Source organism: Papio anubis, chromosome 6, assembly GCF_008728515.1.
Source record: "Papio anubis isolate 15944 chromosome 6, Panubis1.0, whole genome shotgun sequence".
Taxonomy (NCBI): domain Eukaryota; kingdom Metazoa; phylum Chordata; class Mammalia; order Primates; family Cercopithecidae; genus Papio; species Papio anubis.
Window position 1 is genome coordinate 50,488,961 of NC_044981.1, and position 22,114 is coordinate 50,511,074.

Below are 22,114 nucleotides of genomic sequence, written 5' to 3' on the forward strand. Positions count from 1 at the left end.
TGAGGCAGGAGAATCACTTGAAGCCGGGAAGCGGAGGTTGTGGTAAGCCATCATTGCACCACTCCAGCCTGGGCAACAAAAGCAAAACTCTGTCTCAAACAAACAAACAAACAAAAAGACATGTTTAGAAAACAAAGTAAGAACTCTAGGGGGAAAAAAAAAACCAAAGAACTATAAAAGAAAAAAATATACTACCTGGTTCTGCCAGCATCATTTAAATAGTTAGAATAATATAAACATGTTTTATTGATTTAACATAAAAATGGTATTGCAACTATATTTGAAAGAATTAAAAGTGGTTTTTTCAGGAAGAGGGAATTGAAGAAGGGAGAGGAGGGGCAGGAGAGCATAATTTACTATTTTCCTTTTAACCTATGCATCTATCACTTGGATCAAAAGTAAAATTCACTTTTTATTAATGTTTATTTTCTCTGGTAAAAGAAATTAAGCAGTACATGTCTTACCCATTAAAATGGCAAATATATATTAAGATAATAAAGTGATAACCCAGTATTAGCCAAAGTGCCAAAAATCAGACACTTGCACAATGATGATAGGAGTATAATTTGAAAGGGAATTTCAGACAACTGGATACTACATATCAAAAGCTTTATAATTTATATTAATTTATCCTGAGAAAAGAAACGTACCCCCAAAACGTAGTTATTAGGATGATTAAAGCCCTGTTGTTTACAGTAAGAAAAATCTAGAAATTATCTAAATGTCTGGTAATAGGGAAGAGTTAAACAAATTAGAGTACAACCACATATTGGAATTGAATGTAGTTTACATATAAAAGCTAGCTTTTCATAATATTTAAGGAACTAGATGAGATTAAAATGTAGGGCTAGTGATCAAACAATATTTTGAAACTTATCTCCCAGGGGATCTTTATTTTGGGGTCATGGGTGTGCTAGGAATGTTGATACTGCTTAAGTCAACTCTGAATAGAAAGTTCAGCAGCAGCTGTGAGTGTGACTCTCCCCAACAGCACCAGGGAAGAGCCCAGACTCAAATGCCTTAATAGGCCATGATATAGCACTAATTGAAATGAAAGGAAGAGGTTAGGGACTGGTTTTTAAGAGGAAAAGGAAGCAAATGGAGAATAATTAAGAAGATATTTCTTAGAAATCACACATTCTAGAAGTTTCTAAGTTCTACAATTCATACCCATACTAGAAAACAAAATTGCTGGTGAAAACTAAGTTGTTTGTTGTTTGCTTAATAGAGAAGAGAGACTTCGCAATATATAAGCCTTGCAAGTCAACACCCAGAATGTGCACTAGCTAAATTTATTTGTTATGTGTCACTAATACTCACTGAGAGTACAGACCAGAACTGCCTGGTTGTTTTCTTTTTAAAGAAATTAATTGATGTTAATTACAAGCTCCATTGGTGGGGTTAGTTTCCCACTTCATAGCAAAACAGACAATATAACTACTACAAGCATACTATCATGATGAGAAGTTTATATCAGTTCACTTAGTTCTAAGAAGTGATTCACTGAAAATGTTATGTTAATAGTGGTCACTCACCCAGAGAGAAAGAGATATGAAAGGAATCCACCTACCCTGGGTGGAACTTTGCACTGAATTCTGCTTGAATTGCTTGTAGTGACATTTATAGCACAAGAGTAAGATCCAAATAATACCAGGCTAACACCTTCCAAACTAGAGCCTCTGATGGTGGCCCAGAGCCCTCCTATAACAAAAACAGCATATTCAGATGGGATCACCAACCATACAGGCAGACAAAAATTAATTATGTACAAGATGGATATAATGAAATTAAAATATGAAACTCCTTAGTCAAAAGAAAGGCAAAGCTCAAACTGCAGGAAAAAACTGGAGTTAAATACATAAACTATCATATAGAAAGGGAGAAATAGTGACAGGAGGGCAGAGAGAGGTAGCACTGCATCCTGAAGACCTTTAAGAGTAAAACCTAGGGACACAATCATGCCACAAGTCAGAACAGGTAGGTAGTAGCCTCTGAAAACTCCTTCTGCCCTAAATTTTAAAGATCATTCCTGCAATCCTATAACACATTTTTTTTTCCTAAGAAACCACGTGTAACAGAGCATCATGGTGGAAGGAACGGTGGCTGAGAGTCAGGGTCAGGGCCACAGATTGCTCAGCTACTTTCAGCAGGTCATTGTAGTATGGCCCCTGAGCTGAAGGGTCAGCATTTTCCTCATCTTTAAATAATAGTGTTAGCCCTTCCAGCTTTGTGATTTGACACTACACATACTAGGTTCAGGTCACTATGAAAATACAGAAATGACTGGTATCACCGCCCACTGCCATCAGAATTTTTCTACTGACCACTAAAGAGCAACCACAGAAACCCCCATTTCTTCCCTGCAGATGTTAGCAAGAAGAGAGTTGGCTCCAGTTCTGCTATCACAGCACACGTTTCCATGTGGAGGAGCAGCCTTCGATCTAGCTGATGTATAACGACGCTTCTGGTCTGCCATCTCCCCAGATGGTGATACAAGAGAGGCAGTCAGGCCACCAAACAGCCTTACCCTCCTTGAGGGTGGGGAGGGGTACAGAAGCAAGACTACCTTCAGGCATGTTGGGGACAGAAAGCGGAATCTACAAAATGTGATGAAAACCTTTCAGGACAGTGTGACTCGGTGGACTAATACCCTGAAGTTAAATGAATAAAAGCAATATACAATTGTGATATAAAATATACAATATCTGGAAACAAACTTCACAAGAAAAAAATTTAAGAAGGTAAAAAAAATTGAAAAATAATCTTTGAAATACTGTTGAATAACTTAATGGATGGATTAAAACTTACATAAGAAAACTAAAATAAATGGATCGAAAGAATGAACACCATAAAGGTGACATATCTTTATAAATTAAAGCATCAATGCAATTTCAATAGACATATAAACAGAATTTGTACTTAGACAAGCTGATTCTTAAGTTTAATGAAAAATAAACAAGAATAGCCAGAAAACAAAATTTCAAAAAGAAGTGTAAAGAGGTCTTCTGCCAGACATTAAAATATCTTATATAGTAACTATGGTATCAACTATATGGTAAAATAAAATATAGTCCAGAAAGAAATGCAGATCAATATGAGGCTATAGGGTAGGATACAAGTGACATTTCACATAAGTGCAAAATAAATTATTTATTCAGTAAATAAAATGAGTAAACATCACTGAAAAAAACTAAATCTGACTTTCTACCTTATATACTTCACCAAAATAAATTCCCAATTTATCAAATATTTGAATATTAAAAAGTTTTTTAACTAGAAGGAAACATGGCAGAATTTTTATTTTCCTATAATTTCAGAGCTGCAAAGTCTGTACTAAGTATTTTACAAGTCCTGAAGCCATAAAAGGAAGACACCTTTTATTATATAAAAATTAAAAATATTTATGAATTGCCAAAATAAAAAACAAAGAGAGAAATGATAATAAAGGGCAAATATCCTTAATACATAAAATGCTCTTTAAAATCAGTAAGAAAGAACAATACTGCATTAGAAAAAATGGGCTACAGAGATAAACAGACATTTCACTGAAAAGGAAACACAATGCCCCTAAACACATGAAAAGATATTCAATTTCTGTCTCAATAAAATAAATGCAAATTAAAACTACAATGAAATATTCTTTTTCTCCTACAAAATAGGTAAATGTCAAAAAGGTTGGGAACACGCCATGTTAGTAAAATGTGGTAAATAAACACTCATATGCATTGCTGCATAGGCAATAAATTATGCAACCTCTAAAGAGAATATTTTGATATTTACCAAAATTTTTAATGCACATAACCTCTTGATCCAGCAATTCAACTTCTAAGAATTTATGCTACTAATATTTTTGCACATGTATAAAATGGGACAACTCCATATACTAAATAATAAAGTTGAACCCGTTTAGGGCTGAATTATGTCTCCTGCATCCCCATCAAAATTTATGTTATTACCCTAGCTCCCAATAACACCAAACATGACCTTATTCAGAAATGGGATCTTAGCAGATGTAATTAAACTAAGATGAGGTCATACTAAAAAAAGATAAGCCCCTAATCCAATATGACTGGTGTCTTTATGAAAAGGGGAATTTGAGCCAGGCGCGGTGTCTCACGCCTGTAATCCCAGCACTTTGGGAGGCTGAGACAGGCGAATCACGAGGTCAGGAGTTCGAGACCAGCCTGGCCAGTATGGTGAAACCCCGTCTCTACTAAAATTACAAAAAATTAGCTGAGCATGGGGGCGTGCACCTGTAGTCCCAGCTACTCAGGAGGCTGAGGCAGGAGAAGTGCTTGAATCTGGCAGGCAAATGTTGCAGTGAGCTGAGATCACACCACTGCACTCCAGCCTGGGTGACAGAATGAGACTCAGTCTCAAAAAAAATAAAAAATAAAAGGTTTGGTGTAGGGGTGCAAGGGGGAAATTTGGACACAAACAAGACACAGAGATAATACCGTGTGAAGATGAAGCAGAGACTGGGGCGGTGTTCTATCAGCCAAGGAACACCAAAGATTGCCTGTAAGACACCAGAAGTTAAGAGAGACATGGAACAGAGTCTTCCTTAAAGTTTGGTTCAGAAGGAACCAACACTCCTGACACCTTCATCTCAGACTTCTGGCCCCCAGAATTGTGGGACAATAAATTTTTGTTGTTGAAAACACCCAGTTTGTGGTACCTGATTGCAGCAGCCCTAGCAAGCTAATACAGATCCCTACCTCATACCATGTACAAAAATTAACTCGAAATGAATCAGGTACCTACATATAACAGCCAAACCTATAAAACTCGCAGAGGAAAACATGGGCATAAATCTTTGTGACATTGGATCAGGCAATTGTTTCTTAGATATGACACCAAAAGCACAAGCAATAACGATAAATATAAACTGGACTTCATCAAAATTTAAATTGTGTGCTTCAAATAAAAGTGAAAAGGCAACTCACACAATGGGAAAAAATATCTGCAAATTATTTATCTGATAAGTGATTAGTATCCAAAATACTTTAAGAACTTACACCTCAACAATAAAATGACAAATAACTCAATTTAAAAATTGGCAAGATTTGAATAAGCATTTCTACAAAGATGTATAAATGGCCAATAAGGACAATAAGGACATGAAAAGATACTCAACATCTTTAGTCATTAGGAAAATCAAAACCACAATGAAGTATCATCCTATGCCCATTAAGATGGCTGCTATGAAAAAAATAATAATAATAACAAGTACTGGTGAGGGTATGGAGATATTGTGACATGGTTTGGCTCTGCGTCCTCATCCAAATATCGTATCAAATTATAATTCCCGATGTTGGGGGAGGGTCCTGGTGTGAGATGATTGGATCATGAGGGCAAATTTCCCCCTTCCTGTTCTAGTGATAGTGAGTGAAATCTCATAAAACCTGGTTGTTTAAAAGTGCATAGCATATCCCTCTCTGCTCTCTCTCTCCTGTCACCATGTGAAGATGTGCTTGCTTCCCGTTCACCTTCTGCTATGATTGTAAGTTTCCTGAGGCCTCCCCAGTCAAGCCTCCTGTACAGCCTGCTGAACTGTGAGTCAATTATACCTCTTTTCTTTATAAACTTTCCAGTCTCAGGTAGTTCTTTATAGCAGTGTAAGAATGGACTAATACACATTGAAACCCTCTTATATTGCTAGTAGTAATGTAAAATTATGCAGCCATTTTGGAAACAGTTTGGCAATTCTTTAAGAAGTTAAACATGGAGTTACCATATGACCCAGCAAATCCATTTTTAGGTGTATACCCAAAAGAACTGAAAGCATATATTCATGCAAATCCTTGTACACAAATATTCATAGCAGCCTTAGTCATAAGAACCAAAAAGTGGAAACAATCCAAAGGTACATGATGAGATGAATGGAAAACAAAATAAGGTATACCCATACCATGTAATATTATTTAGTCGTAAAATTGAATAAAGTAATGTTATATGTTACAACATACATGAACCTTAAAAATATCATGCCAAGTAGAGAAGCCAGATGTAAAAGTTTACATGTTGCATTACTTTATTTATATTAAATGTCTATACAAATTCACTTAGACAGAAAATAGATCTGTGGTTACCAGGGATAGGGAAAAGGGAGGAACAGTGAGTGACTACTAATGTATACAGGTTCCTTCCCAAGATGTTGAAAATGTTGTTGAATCAGGTGGTGATGAGGTATACAACTTTGTGAATATACTGAAGACTGCTGAGTTTACACTTTTTAAAAATGATATGGGAATTATATCTCAATTTTTTAAGTAAAAAAAGAGATCCTCAGGGTAAAGAAAAGAATAAAATATCTCTACCTATTTCTAAGGTACACTACCCTAGGCCAAGCCAACATTCTCTCTCCCCTGGATGTCTGTCATACCCTCCTAACTGGTCTTGCTGGTTCCATCTTTGCCTCCCTACCATGAGTTCTCACACAGCAGCCTAAGTCAGATCATGTCACTTCACTTGAAATCCTCCAATGGCCACCATCTCACTCAGAATAAAAGCTGAGTAAGCTGAGGGCCATTCAAATTCCCCAAGGTCATATAACCTGCTTTGGGTCGTCTTCTACTACTCTCCCCTCACTCAATCTACTCCAGCCATGGCAACCTCCATGGCATTCTGGAACAAGCCAAGCCCACTTTGACCCCAGACTTTTTGTTCCTTGATGTTCCTTCTGACTTGAACTGTCTTTCCCAAGATTTCCCCAGAATTCATTCCTTCATTTCTCCCATATCTCCCTTCTCTAAGGCCACTCATGTCATTCCTCCAGTGCCAATAACCATCCCATCACAACCATCCATTCCATCCCTCTTCATCCCCTTCCCTTCTTGATTTTTATCCTACACACTTACCATCACTACCCCAAGAACAGAGCCTTTGTTTTTATTTACTGTACCCTCAGCATTAATAATGCCTGGTAATAAAAGCTAAATGCATTGTCATTATGATTATTGTTGATGGTAACAATTAAAGGTTGAAGAGGTGATGATATCTTGCCATTCTCATTTGAAAGTTTAGACTACGGCCACACAAGGGTCCGTACCTTAAAAGAAGACAATGCTATCTCAGCACAAAAATGAATGAAGAAAGTATGTAAAGCAAAGCCAAGATTTTCTTCAAAAAAATTCTTTCCAGGGTTTTGCTTCTGTAAACGGGCAGGTGATGATTTATCGCATTATTGTATCCATTCATTACATATGCAAATATTCTGTAAATTTCTTGCTGGTAAGCCCCAGCCTGGTTCTCTTTAAATCCCCTAGAGCATCACTTCTCAAACTGTACTCTTCATAGAGATTGCCTGAGGACATGTTAAAACACAGATGGATTCAGAAGGTCTGGCGTGGAGCCTGAGACTCTGCATCTCTAACAAGTTCATGGGTATTATAGATACTGCTTGCCCAGGACCACACTTTAAGGACCAAGGTCTTCAGCACCTCACACAGGGCTCTACGGGATGGCCCAATCAGTGTTGAGTGAGTGAGTAGTGATTAACTCATAGGTGGCAGGGCAAAGGAAGAGTTAATAGAAAAAGTTTAAATCCAATAATAAGGAAAGCAGCCGCTACAGCCTCTCTCTCTCTCCCCCTCTCCCTTTCCCCATAGTCTTAATAAAAGATAATTTGTGCCCGCTTGGCATATCCCTGCTCAGAGTTTTCCATCTTTTGCTAAAATAATGTACAATCCTCCTAGAAATTCCTTCAAAAAACAGCATGTTCTGATAGGGTAACCAACTCATTCCAATTTTCCTGGGACCAAGTTTTAGCACTAAGAGTTCTGCATCCTAGTTTTAAAACTGAGTCTTGTGTCCTGGAAACCCCCTCAGTTCAAGAAAACTGGGAAAGTTAGCCACCCTACCTGTGTAAAGCACTTTGTCTAGAGGAAACAAAGATGACCGAGTCACCTGTTTGCCTTAAGGTGGAGGGAGCTAAAGAAGGTATGTGTGGGCTGAACAGCAAAGGTAACTCTGAAAGAAGATCAAAGCCCCTTATAAATCTATAGAGAAAACTACACTATGCCCTACACTCAAACCAATAATTATTGGGTTAATACAGAATATGATCTTTCACTCTGAGCTCCATATATCATCTGACTTTCCTTAAATCATGGAGAAATAAGTGCAAGTTATGCTTGCTCTGTTTTATGTGCAGAAACAAGGTGGGGTGGGCCTCATAATTCACTCTTCTAGGCAAAATAGGGTCAGAAAAAAAATCTGTTCTTTTGAACAATGAGCTTGTGGCCAAACCACATTGCTTTTAAATATGTTCTAAGCTGCAGTCCTCTGGACTCCAGAATAAACCATGACAAAAATCCAAAGCATTAAGGAAAAGGGTTTTATGCTCTAATGTTTATTCGTTAACAAACATAAGCCTCAGTATTCCTGAGATTCTTGCAATCTGGCTGGGTTGTTTTTAACTGGCTGTGTCCCTCAGAAAGCAGAAAGTCATGGAGAAATATTTGGTTTTCCATAGAACTAACCCAATTCACAAGGTTATGTTGACAAGACCCACCACCCTCTGTATTGCCCACTACTCAAATGGGAATCGGTTTTGCATGCTAGCCAAGTATCCCAGTGCGCATCAGTCCACAAACTTATGAAATATCAAACATGTATGAAAGTTATGTAGGACCCAATTACGCCTGACACCACCAGCCAAACTATAATCCTTTATGTGGCAAGTGAGTTCATTTAAGGGCTCAAATGTTTGTTGCTCATTTAGATACTTATGTCAGTAAACAAAAGACAGTGAATCACAGTGAATATGGAATTCATTACACAGCAGGACTAGATTCCTACCAGCAAGAACACTAGCTTCAGAGAGTCAGACACACTGTGAGACCCTCCCCAGATTACCAATATCCGCAGCTGTGGAAGGCTCCACCGTATCCAGTCTAGGTTCCACATTTAGGAAGAGGTCTTCTCCAGTGGCACTGATGGCAAGACCAGAGGGCCTCACCAACATCAAGATCCGATGCACTCCAACAGGCAGCAAATCTGTCTGACAGACTACATTGGTCTGGTTTGAGAAAATAACTTTGCAATTCATTTTATTCACTGTAACCTGCAAGAACTGGGAGTCACCAGAGAAACCAGTTCCGGTAATATAAATCATTAGGTTGACATCGCCATCTTAAAGGAGGAAAGAAATTTTAAAAAAACAAACAAACAAAATAATCTCTCAGTGATATTACTTCATTTAAGAGGCCTCACTATCATCAAATGCTCATTCTCTCCCCCAATCCCCTCCCAAAATTCAAGGAGCTGAATGCTGACTTAAATATTGGCCATCTGTATTTATTATTGTAGTACACAGCCCCGATCTTAAATTTTCTCCAGCTAGTGAGAAGAGATCACTGATCAATTTTTTTAAAAGAACATAGTATTTCAAAATAAAGGACAAAGACAATAAAACATTTTTAGTCATCAAAAGTCTACTTCTCCCCATTTCAAATCATGACCATTTACCTTAGATAGACCAAAACATAACACTTTCTGCTGCATCAGTCAACCTCTGCCTAATGAACTAATGTATCTTCTACCCACCAATCACCAGCTACATGGCCTCTAACAAAATCACTGCAAGTCTCAGGTTTATACCCATCTCAGAGCCAAGTCACAAATCATACCAACAGAGTACCACACAGAATGGACACAGGGAGTTGACCCTTGGAGGTACTGGAAAGAGCAGGAACCTGGGCAATGAGCTGGTACGTCATTCACTCGCACAACCACCTGAAAAAAAGGCAAAATTTCTTTTCAATTTTATGCATTTCATATCTGCTAGGGTATTCATAAAGTATCTGTGAAGCGCTCCCAAGCTGAAATGTGTTCATGATTCGGTTATTCTTATTCTTTTTTTTTCTATTTTCCCAGTAATTAATCTTAAATTGCAATGAATGGTTCAAAACACATGAAGCTTTCTTAAAATGATGGTGGACATGCTGAAACCTATTTCTGTAATTAAATGTGCGAAATATTGACTAAATTTTCTCTCTGTCATATAGAAGTAAATTTCACATGCTTAAACTGCATAAGGATTTCTCATCACTCTGTATTTCCAACCAGGTACCTACTTTATGTGACAAGCCCTTTATTTGATACTAAAGACCAACAAATTCAGTGTGTTCCTTCCACCATCACTATGTGAATATAGAACTAAAGACTAGAGTGTATTTGGATACTTTAGTTGGGGTCTCTTTTGTCACAGAATGGTAGATTCCCAAAGAGAGACTATATATATTTCCCTTTCACTGGAACTAATGTTAATCTAATAGAACTCAAAAACTACTTGGAAATGAGAAAGGTAAAAAAGATACGACTCCGCTGATTCTCTATGTATAAAAAATGCATTAATAGCATACAGATTATATTTATGACAGTGTTTCTTTATTAAGGGAAGAGGTATTGGCATGGCATGGACAGTAAAGAACACTTCAATTTTATCTATTCTGTTTCATTTTTTCCATAAAGACAAAAATTATAAATATATCAAAATGTTGACAATGTCAATTTTCAGTTTGGGTACCCAGGTGTTGATATTATTCCTTATTGCTTTTGTATTTTAAAACTTTATCAAATGGAAAGCAGATGACCTATAACAGAAATATGGGAAGATAGGAAAAAAATAAAAGGACATTTTAAAGACAAAAAGAATGACCTAGCTCACTTACTTTTTGATACCTCAGATAGAAGCATAAATCATATTTAGCTAGAGAGATTCTCAAATTTTTGCACCATAACAGTAGTATCAACAATTATAATAGAATATTGTGGTTACAAGGCATTTATATTTTCAGGGAAATGTACATACCCTGTGGGGGTACAAAAAGGACAGCCATAAGTACCCCTGTTTTACACAGTGGCAAAATGACCCTTAGGAGCTAACTCAGTGGGTCCATGATACAAATCAGTGAGGAGCTGAGTTAGACTTGAAACTGGAGCTTGCACTTAGGATGGCCCATTCACTCTCACCTGACTATGCTGGTTGGCAGTAGCCAACATGTCTCCAAATATGGGTCCAAGAAAAACTCCACCATCATATACCACACGCATGGCTGCAGCAGGATTCACTCCAGTAAGGTTTTCATCAGAGACCTGAGATGGTTACATTTCTGGTAAATTCTGTCATGGAACCAAAATCTAATCTTGTCTAATCAAATAATAAAGGGTCTTTTCACATTGTGTTTCAGATAATCAGATAGCTAGAAAGTGAAAGTAGAGTGACAGAATTGAAATATAGAAACATAACAGTAAATAATGGCTAAGGAAAGCCCCAGTAGATTAGAGAAATATTCATTGGCAAGTCGATTGCCAAAAGAGGTACAATAAACCATCTTCTAAGTCTTGAGATACCTTGCTTCTCCATGTTTTTCCATTTTATATGTTTGCAATCCAAATTATTAAAATAAAGTGGAAAGAAACAGTGCCATGAGATAAAAGCAAGGTCTCCCATTCTTCCTCTATCTCCTTTCTAGAATTTCGATTGAAAATCAGATAACCCACACCACCATACAACTAGGAAAAAATTTTCATCTTGGGCTTCTTTTTATAATAACCAAATGCTAGATGATCATTAGATTATTTTTTAAAACCCTAAATATGCAAGAGCATCTGGTTTTGTCATTACACAAAGACAGCAAATTCTTTTCTAAACTTCCTTCTGCTATGCCATCTGCTTCCACGATCATCTAAGTCAATCACATCTGCTTAAATTATCCAATAACAGATGTAGAATTATTGCATGGTGGACACTGACCAACAACTTCACTACCTACAGTGAGTTAGGAAGGGAGACATTGTGTTTAAATTGCTTTTTCAGGGATATGAGATACAAAATATGTGTTGAAAACTTCCAGAAAGAAAGATCATAGAATCCCTTTACTCGAATATTCCAACAAAATTAATAATTCATGACTGTTTCCATTTGTGTAATTCTTTTTTCTTTTTTTTTTTTTTTTTGCAGAATTTCTCCAGGGCAGCAAATCCATACCACTAAAAGGGATACTATACATACCCTGATAAAATTGGGCAAATCCCCAATTTGAGTGGACCAGGACAAGGTCCACACGCGTTCGTAGCAAGTGTATAGATCCTCCTTCACAGAGAAGTCACTGGCATTAAGGTACCTGGATGTGAAGTCATCAGCGTTATTCTGTAAGAGCTGGTGAAGGTGATGAGCAGAAATTTGTACAGGGACTTCTGTGAGAGAAGGTTTTGATGCAGAAAACACAGACACTAATTAATCCACCTTACTGGGTTTCATCATCAAGGATAACACAACACATACCAGGATGCCTATCAAATTTTCAGGAGACCCTTCTGTCAAAATGGAACTTCAGTAGAATCCCCAGCCCTAATTAAACCATTTTTTCCTAAGATAAAGACAAGTAGATACCCACTTTTTATATTACATTATCTTTCATTCATACCATATCACATAGCAATCAGAGAGCACAGCCATATCAGATAAAATCATCTCAACTGTCAACTCGAAATGTAAACTCCACACACCCTTGAATGCCTGAATGTCTAATTAAATATTAGATCTTCCCTGGAAAAATTTAGCTGGCCCTGTGAATAGAGAAAAGTTGGCCACTTTTCACAGGGAGTGAGGGAGGCATACAGCAGCTGACACCCATAAAAACTTGGCCAGCCCAGCTGAGGAATGTTGGCATTTAACTTCAGTTTCTCTATTAGAATTTTCTTTAAGCCCAACCACCTGCTTCCCCATTCCATGTGCCCACAGAGGAATAACAGGTCTCTGTGTTTGAACCCTGCTTTGTGCTCTACCAGAAGTTCCCATTTCATTAGCTGCTCCCAGCAGCCCTGTGAGGTGAATCATTGGGTACCCTAATGCCTACTTTAGGGATGAAGAAAATGAAACCCAACCATAGCTTGCCAGTGCAGTAAGACAGGTTTACATGAAAACCCAGGTTGCCTTCTACTTACTCAACAGCATTTCTCTTGAATTCCCCACTGCCCTGAAGGGTTAATAAAATATCACTGCGTTTCTAAATTGCTAACAAAATTCTTATCCTTTTACAAAACATGTTTCTACATTTATACAGAGTTTCAGATCCATCACCATTCAAGAGGCCAGGCCAAGGCTGACTTCCCCAGTTGTTTTGCAGGTGGTGATCTGAGGATCATCAGTGATATAAATCAGTAGCAGGAAGTCTCTTTGGATGAGCTGTCATCCATGAGAAGTAAAATCAAATATAAATAGCACAGTAATGGGCCTCACAGAGGCAGGACATGGTTGATGTTTATTCCCCCATTTACCAGAATCAACACCTAGGGATCTTCGACTTCTCCTGAGTCACCCTATTATAATAAAAACACCACTCTGTTCCTCCCACCCAAGAGGTCCTGCGCAGACCTAGGGACTTTCTGCTTGGGAGGGCAGAAGACTTTGGGACCATGTTCCAACTTTTATACAGCCCCTCTCAAGTTCTACTGAGCCTTGCTTCTGATTCCCCACGTTTCTACCAAATAAGTAATGTATCATCATCACTTCTAATCCTTGCTCTTTGTGCGTTGTATGTATTCTTGAAGATTTACAAACACTCCTCTAATTGCATCTGAAAGTTCTTTCTACATTTGTTGGGACCACTAAAATCCTCCATAGTATATGGTGTCACCATTAAGTTTAACTCTGATGGACCATGGCTATCATGTATCTTGGTCTATAAAACTCTAGAAACAAGAGGACTGACCCAAGAATCAAATACGTGGGTTCACAACTGGACCCTGTCATCAGCTATTTGTATGACCTTTTGACAAGCCTCAGGGTAGTTGGCTGAATGGTGAACCCCCGAAAAGATGGCCTAATGGCCTAATCCCCGGAAAATATCAACGTTAACTTATAAAGCAAAATAATAAACTGCATATGGCAAAAGATGTAGCTAAGGGTCTTGAGAGGAAAAATCTGTCCTAGATTATCCCCGGTGGACCCTGAATACAATTATGTAATAGGTACCCTTATAAGAGAGAGGCAAAGAAAATTTTGAGATAGAAGAGGAAGAAGCAACGTGACCACAGAGGCGGCGATTGGAGTGATGCGGCCACAGCCAAGACATGCTAGCCACCACCAGAAGCCAGAAGAGGCAGGAGCAAATACTTCACAGAAGTGTGGCCCTGCCCACAACTTGATTTTGGACTTCTGGCCCCAGAACTGAGAGAGAACCATTTTTTGCCGTTTGAAGCCACCAAGTTTGTGGTAACTCCTTATAACAGTCCCGGGAAGCTGATCCACTCCGTTTCCACATCTACACATCTTCCACATCTACAAAATGTAAAGGTTGGGGTAGCATTAACAGTAAGCCCCTTTCCAAATCTTTCATTTTAAGAATTGTCACTTTCAGACACTGGAAAATAAACAAAATAGCTTTAATACTATCACCTGACAACCTCCCAGGATGTTGTTCCCTTGGGAATGTGAGATTATGTGAGTGAGAAGTGTTGCACCCCCAATCGCCCCTTTACCAGAAATCACTGTATTAGGAAGCTGGATGCGAAAGTGTCCTCCTAGAGGTGGACTTGTCCGCTGTTGTCTCTGTGTGGTCGCCAGGACCAGTCCAGATCCCTCTTCTGTTCCTTCAGTGGGCACAGAGCTGTGGCACGTCAGAAGCAAAGCATTAACGTCTGGGTTGGGGTGTGCACCTAGGAGGACCTCGTCTGAAGGGTGTCCTGTCTTGCTTAGGCTGCAGCCTTCCACAAAGAGCTAAGGGACCTGATGAAACTCAGAAAGGGAGTTTTCAGGACCACACGATGTGAGAATCATTTCAGAGTAACTTAATTCACCTCTATCATTTCAGAGTGAAAAATGTTGGCATTTAGAGCCTACCGATATGGTGGGCTTCCTCTCTGCCACTGAAGATGTCTCAACCCTTCATTTTCAGTTGATGGTTTTATTGCTTTTTCCTGCCCAGAGGACCAGGGAACAAACATTTAGTTAAGGAAAGTAAAGCACGGGGGGTTCAAACTTCCTGCACCTGCCTTTAATACGCCATTGCAACATGCTGTAGGTACGAGAACTCATTTTGGAACGTAGTAGAAAAGATGAGAGAAAAAAACCTATACAGTTATGCATCACTTGACAGTGAGGATACATTTTAAGAAATGCATCCTTAAGCAGTCTCATCATTGTGCAACCATCATACAGTTTACTTACACAAACCTAGATGGTACAGCCTACCACACACCTAGGCTATATGGTATAGCCTGTTGCTTCTAGGCTACAAGCCTGCCACTGTACTGAATACTGTAGGCAATTGTAACACAATGGTATGTATTTGTGTATCAAAACATATCTAAACATAGAAAAGGTACAGTAAAAATATGATAGTATAATCTTATAGGACCACCATCATATATTTGGTCCATCACTGACAGATACATTGTTATGTGGTACATGACTGTATATGTAGATATATATGTATATACACATATATACAGTGTGAATATATATATACACCTATAAATACACATATACATATACATACATCAAAGGCAGAGCACTCAATTCTTCCCATTCTACTGAGGCGTAGGTGAAAATTTAAAAGAACAAATTAGATTATACATGTGTTCCAGAAGCTTACAAGTAGCCTGATCCTTAGTTACTGCTTTGTAAACTGTGGCTAGAAATCGTTATTACAAAGCAATGCTTATGGGGCTCTTGTGCCATCTGGTGGTGAGTTCTTAGAAATAGCTATTTTTCTTCTCTAGATATTTCACTTCAAAGAATTTCAACAAGATTAATACATGAGGAATGCAATGAAAGGAACAATAACAACAACAAAAAAAGGCAGTGGTGATGTGAACCTCTGAACAGCACAAAATGCCACTATTTTTAAACTAACTAATTTGGAATTAGTTCTCAAAGCGTAGTCCCCAGACCAGCAGAATCAGCATCACCAAGGAACTTATTAAAAATGCAAATTCTCAGGTTTTTCCCCAAACCTACTGAATTAGAAATTCTGACAGTAGGCCCAGTAATTTTAACAATACTTCCAGGTGAATCTGGTGCTGAATTCTCAAGATTGAGAACATTGCTTTAAGCAACAAGACAGGTAGCTTTTCCTGATAAAAGTCTCACCTGTGTCCGCCAAGGCCAACAAGCATTCTTAGGAGAAGGGACAGGTGTACAAAAGGCACTCCTTACCGTGCAGTGATGAGCGGGAGCTCCGTGCCACACCCCGCCAGCCAAGAGGTGACACTGTAGACTGGAGGGGATCCCACCACAGACACTGATTCCACCAGATTCCCCCCTGGGCGAGCCGTTCCAGAATCAGCTTGAGAAACTAGAGACCAGTGATCCAATTACTATCAAGTGACTCAAGATAGGAGACTTGCTGTGTGGAAACTCCCAGTTGGAGATGTGAGTTACTCAGATCTCAGCACACACCAAAACCATAGATTCCTACTTATCTGCTGCCATAAAGAACACATGGAGAGGAGGCAGGAGGATAGGCTATTCCGTTTAGCACAAAAAGGAAAATGTGAGGTCCTGATTTAAGGAGATGAAGATTGATTCCATAGAAAAGTTCAATAACCCCCCAGCCAGCAAAATGTCACTCCCTATGCTCTTGGAGGCACTCCTACACAGTTAATTTATTGCAGTGTAGCCTGCCACCCTTTCCTCCTTTCCTTCCCATAGCCCCTGGCATCTCTAGGGATGTTCAGGTGATCCTCTTAGGAGCACTACACTCAGAGGCACATACAGGAGCATTTGGGTGTTTATCCACAGTGTGGAGCCAGCACGTGTACAGAAAGAGTGCAAGCTTTAAGAGAGACCACTGGTCAAATCCTGATTTTGTTCACTTCTACTGGATTCCCACTCAGCTAATCCACCCACACTCCATTAGACTCAGTTTTCTTATGTGTGAAGTGGGAATTATGACATGCATGATTGATAGTAATCTACCTGACAAGGGGAGTTTAGTGAGATTTAAGATTTAAAATGATCAGCACAATATCAATATCCTTTTAGCCTCCTCCCCAAGACTGGTTACAATGGAGACTTTAAAGAGTTTAAGGGCAACATCTTTGTATAATTCATCCTCTCATGCTTGATGCTTAGCATACGCTAGGCATACAGTAGGTGGTCAATAAATGATTATTTGTTCAGCTGGGTAAAATCACTAAAGGTTCAGTTCCAGGTTCGGTGATCACTAGATTCTGATCTCCTCCACAGCCCTGCTGTGGGAATTGGGGCAAAATATTCAACTCCTTTTAGCCTTGGTTTCCCCATCCATAGGTGGGGATAATAGGACCAACTCATGGACTTCTGAGAACAAAATGAGAAATAAATGAAAGCTACCACTGTCCCGTGCTAGTGGGAGATAAAAAGAAGTCTCATACAGGACATTAGGCAGGCGAATACCATCAAGTGTAAAACTGAGATCACATAAATGATATACAATTAACTACGAATTTTGAGCCCAATTGTGTAGTTTCTGTTGCCATTAAATAATTCTGAAAACAGAGCCACTGCCAGCAGGGTTAATGTGACAAAGTGGGAGGCAGACCGTTTCATGCATGCCACCACCATCTTCCCTCTTGTCTCCGCCCTCTCCCTTCCTGCTCCCACCTCACCACACCCCTGGATGATTCCAGATACACAGAGAATTTGGTGGCAAAGAGGTGAGGGCAGTAAGAAAAGGTTCTGAATCCTTGGCTTCAAGTGTTTGGAGAGGCAGAATGGCATTAAAGGAAGAGAAAAGAAAAACTGAACAGCACCTATTATCCAGTCCTGAGTTTTCCAACCAGTGGGCTCCAGTGTATGAAATATTGATTCCCTCAGCCTTCTGGAAATTGGGCAGCACTTGGGGTCACCAAAGACCCCCTAGCCAGTTGTCTTGAGCACCAAAAAATTCAGATAGTCACCTAGCACGTCGCTTGAGTAGTGTCATTTTCTAAGTGTGCCAGAGCACGAACAGGTTTGGAACAATAAGCAATGACCCAGATGTCCCCAAAACACTTAAACTATGGAAACAGAGGAGAGATGGGATTTCGATGAGAATCGAAGACGACGTAATTTCAAGGCTGATAAAGAGTCCTCTTGCCACCCATCCCCAAGTTCCCCTGCCTTCAGTACTGCAATGTTTAGGCAAAAGACTGAAAAGTTGTACATTTTCTAAATCAAAATGTAAATGAAGGTATCATCTTTTTCTTCTTGGAGAGGGAAAGAAACTATAAGAAGTAGGCTAGCTGAGCCCCAAAGCCACAAGGAATTTGACAGAGAAGGAAACATGAGCAAAAGTTGGAAGCCTGAAGACACTGAGGGCAAACTGCACGATTCTGCCTTGGCTGTGGGTGCATATCACAAACGGCCACCTCAGCAAGGCCCTGGACTAGCGGGCAAGAGCTAGGTGAGACCACTGTGCCCAAGAGTGGTCAAGGGAAACTTCAGGAAGGAAAAGCCAGGCCTGATCGCTAAATAATGAGTGGGAAGAGTCTGGAGAGACAGAAAGGACCTTCTTCTCTGAAGAAGGTGATTACCTTCCAACTCTCACTGCAGCTGTCTTGAAGGTTGTAGATCAGACTCTTAGCCCATTTATAGGGACAGACACTGCTGTGTTCCTTCTAGCACCTGGTATGACATATTAACTCATGGAGAGGTGGAGAAATCCTGCTAGCCTAATGAATGATAATAATAATAACAATAATTGCTTATATTTATTAGGCACCTTCTACGGACAAGGCCAGTAAGGAGTGCTTTATATTAAACTTTATCTTCACAGTAATCTAATGAAGCAGAGTCCTTATTATACCCATTTTACAGATGAAGAAACCAAGACTTCCCAGCAAGAAAGTGGGAAAACTGGAGTAAGAGTACAGACACCAGAAGCAAAAGCAAATAGTGGGAAAAATAGGAAAGAAGAGGGACTAGAGACATAGAACCAAAGGCACACAATCCCAGCCCCATCTGTTTTCTAGAGCCAAGGCAGGCAAAAAGGAGGATCACCTGTTCTCTCCTCATTAAAAAAACAGTAACCCCTAGCAGGAAAGTTTGAGGTAGGCATTTGATAGGCTTGTGGAGGAGAGAGAATTTGCTGATTACCTGTTACGTTTGTGTCTGCAATAATAATTTCATCCACATAGAACAGGCCCGTCTCCTGCACCAGAGGGACAAGGTCAATCTGATGAACCAGCACTGGGGAGTTTGCCGGAGGGGGCTGGAGATCCCCGGAGCAACACACACAAGTCTCCCAGAGGTCAGTGCAATGGAACTGCCAGCTGAAAAACAGCGTGGAGTGGAACTGGGCTCTCAGCGAGCACTTGCAGTCCTCTCCCGTTAGAGCCCTTGTTCCCAAACCTGGGGGGTCTGCAGGCTATGCAGCCAGGAGACAGACCCCATGAGCCCCTGCACCCAAGCAGTCCCGGGTGCCATGGGTACAAACATCCCACCCAAGATGGGCTCAGCTCAGCCTCGGATATAACACCAGGAGTCACCTTTTAAGTCAATCATTCATCCATGACATGCAATGTCAGCAGCATTTTCAAATTACAGTTTAACTGTGTGTCTTAAGCAAATTATAATGTTAGGCTATAGCCACAGAGAAGATTGAGACTTCTGGACATTACCAGTTTCATTTAGGTTTAAGACCATTTACAAGACCCATGAGAATTATGTGGAAAGCACTGAATCAAGGGATCAAGACGGCTGGATTTTATTCCAGGGTCACTAGCTGAATGAATTTTGATGAATCACAAATTCTTGGGGCCCCAAATTTCCTCCACCTGTCATGTCAAAGAATGTTCTCTAAGGTTCCCCCAACTTCGCTGTTCTACGATTCTACTCCTATGAGAAATGTCAGACTCCCTCTAGGGAGTAGTAAATTCTTAACAACTAACTGCTCTCGAGTCAAACTTTTTTGTCAAATAAAATATATTCAAATCCCCAAATTAGTATACGAGGCCCAAATATAAGACCATTAGTGCCTCAGGTGGGTCACTGTCCCAAAGAGAGCGAATCCTCCCAGCTGACCAAATTCCCACCACGCCTCCCCACCGATTAGCTACCTCTTGGGGCTGGTCCTCATGAGACTCCAGTCACAGGTGGTGTTCTTTACCATGTTTTGAAAGCCGATTGTGAAGGACACAGTCATCTTCAGGATCTTGTTCATGTGGCCTTTGTACGCAAGACACAGCTATGGACACCAAATAAGTCCTTCAGTACTATTAGTGCAAAAAGCAGTCATTCAAACAATATGTAGTGAGGAGCCCACATCCCTAGAACCCTGCCATAGGCTCTGAGAGAGTCAGTCCAGTTCCCGCCCTTCCAGAGCTTACTAGTATAGCCAGAGAGACAAATAACTTAAATTGTTATTTACCTACCTAAATAAAACTGGGGGAAAATACAAATAAATACTTTTTCTGAGGCCAAAAAAAAAAAAACCACACACGTCATTTAACAGAGAGTTTTTAAATGCTTAGCACTGTGCTCAGCAGTGAGGATTTTAGAATATCTCACTTAAGAAAACCCCTGTTCTAACCCAATTACCTGTGCAACCTCAAGCAAGTAACTCAACCTCTCTGAGCCTCAGTTCCTCAGCTCTAACTCCCCAGCATCCTTGGTTTCTAACTCAGTTAGAGATAAAGCTATTGGCACAAGAAGACTTTAGAGCAGGAGTTTTCAACCTGCTATCAATATTTTAGGTGCTATTCTGTGCATTATAGGATGTTCAACAGCTTCCCTGGCCTCCATCCACCAGATGCTGATAGCACTTCCCCAGTTGAGACCACCAAAACTGTCTCCATGCATTGCCAACTCTTCCCTGGGGGGCAAAATCACCTCCATTGGGCGCCCCTGCAGAAGAGATGAGGCTGAAGAAGGGAGGAGCTCAAGCATGAACCATTTAGCCCCAACTCCCACAGCAGCCCGACTAGGAAAAGACTAGAAACGACTGCCATGAGCTCCACCACTCCAGCAAAACTCACTTCGGTTCCCAAAGGGCAAATCAGCTGCACTTCTTTTACAAGGGTGGTGGAGCTATCAAAGCAAAGGATCTAAGAGGTATTTGAGAAATGCATCAGACAATTCAATCCATCAATAATAACAACAGCTAGAGGAACAATAATTAGCCTTCACTGGGTCCTAACTGTGCAGGCACTTTACTACATTATCTCATTTAATCTGTACCACAGTCCTGAGAGATAGACCACATTACTGTCCATTTTACAGATAAGTAAATGAAGGCAAACTGTACTTAAGACAGACATGGAAGGCACATTGGGTGTGAAATCAGGATTTAAAACCAGATTGTCCAATGACACAGTCTGCACTCTTAGAGATCAAAGAAAATATTGTAGCGAATAAAACCTTTCAGGGTCTCACAGCTAATACAAAGGCATTTCCATGTAACAACACACAAGTGGGGACCAGTGGTGTCTGTTCATACCTGAAACAGCAGTCGAGAGACCTAGAACATCAGCCTGAAACACCTTGGGCAGATCACAGCAATCACTCCTTTGTGCTTCTGAGTTTTCAGTCTCGAATCCACAGAGCAATACCAATCCCTACCCACCTGACCCAGAAGCACAAGGGCTGCTACTCACATGTGTATACTGATCTAGCCGATAGCCCTTCTGGGCAGCCGGGGGAGTTACGACAAGGTGTTGAGGCTGACGGAGGCTGAACCTGCCGCAGAAGGGTTCCGTCCCACTGGTGAGGTCCCCATCAGAGTTGGAAACTTCTAGGCCTGGATACAGTTCAGATAAAATAGAAAGACAGGCATAGATGTTAAACAAGACAGAGCTTCCCGACATGTGTGCATGAGGACTTTAGAGTATCTCACTTAAGAAAACCCCTGTTCTAACCCAATTACCCATGCAACCTTGAGTAACTCAACCTCTCTGAGCCTCAGTTCCTCAACTCTAACTCCCCAGCATCCTTGGTTTCTAACTCAGTTAGGGGCAAAGTTTTTGGCACAAGAAGACTTTAGAACAGGAGTTTTCAACCTCAGCACTATTACTATTTTAGGGGCTGGATAATTCTTTGTTGTAGGGGCTGTCCTGTTCACCATGATATGGGCCCCTCAGCCCTGGGAGAGCTGGCCACAGCATGAGTGGTCAGCACCCCTGCCTTGAAGGCTCCAGCGATAAG

At 40.1% G+C, this 22,114-nt stretch overlaps 1 protein-coding gene across 1 annotated transcript in view; it reads right to left on the reverse strand.

Annotated features, from left to right (window-relative positions):
- Window positions 1-22,114, reverse strand: part of PKHD1 (PKHD1 ciliary IPT domain containing fibrocystin/polyductin) — a 629,203-nt gene that overhangs the window by 576,502 nt on the left and 30,587 nt on the right. The window contains 10 exon segments of the mRNA XM_021937365.2: window positions 1,571-1,701; window positions 8,860-9,135; window positions 9,633-9,738; window positions 10,978-11,100; window positions 12,020-12,204; window positions 14,491-14,618; window positions 16,169-16,307; window positions 19,070-19,245; window positions 20,032-20,159; window positions 21,568-21,710. Coding sequence (XP_021793057.2) covers window positions 1,571-1,701; window positions 8,860-9,135; window positions 9,633-9,738; window positions 10,978-11,100; window positions 12,020-12,204; window positions 14,491-14,618; window positions 16,169-16,307; window positions 19,070-19,245; window positions 20,032-20,159; window positions 21,568-21,710 — 1,535 coding nt within the window.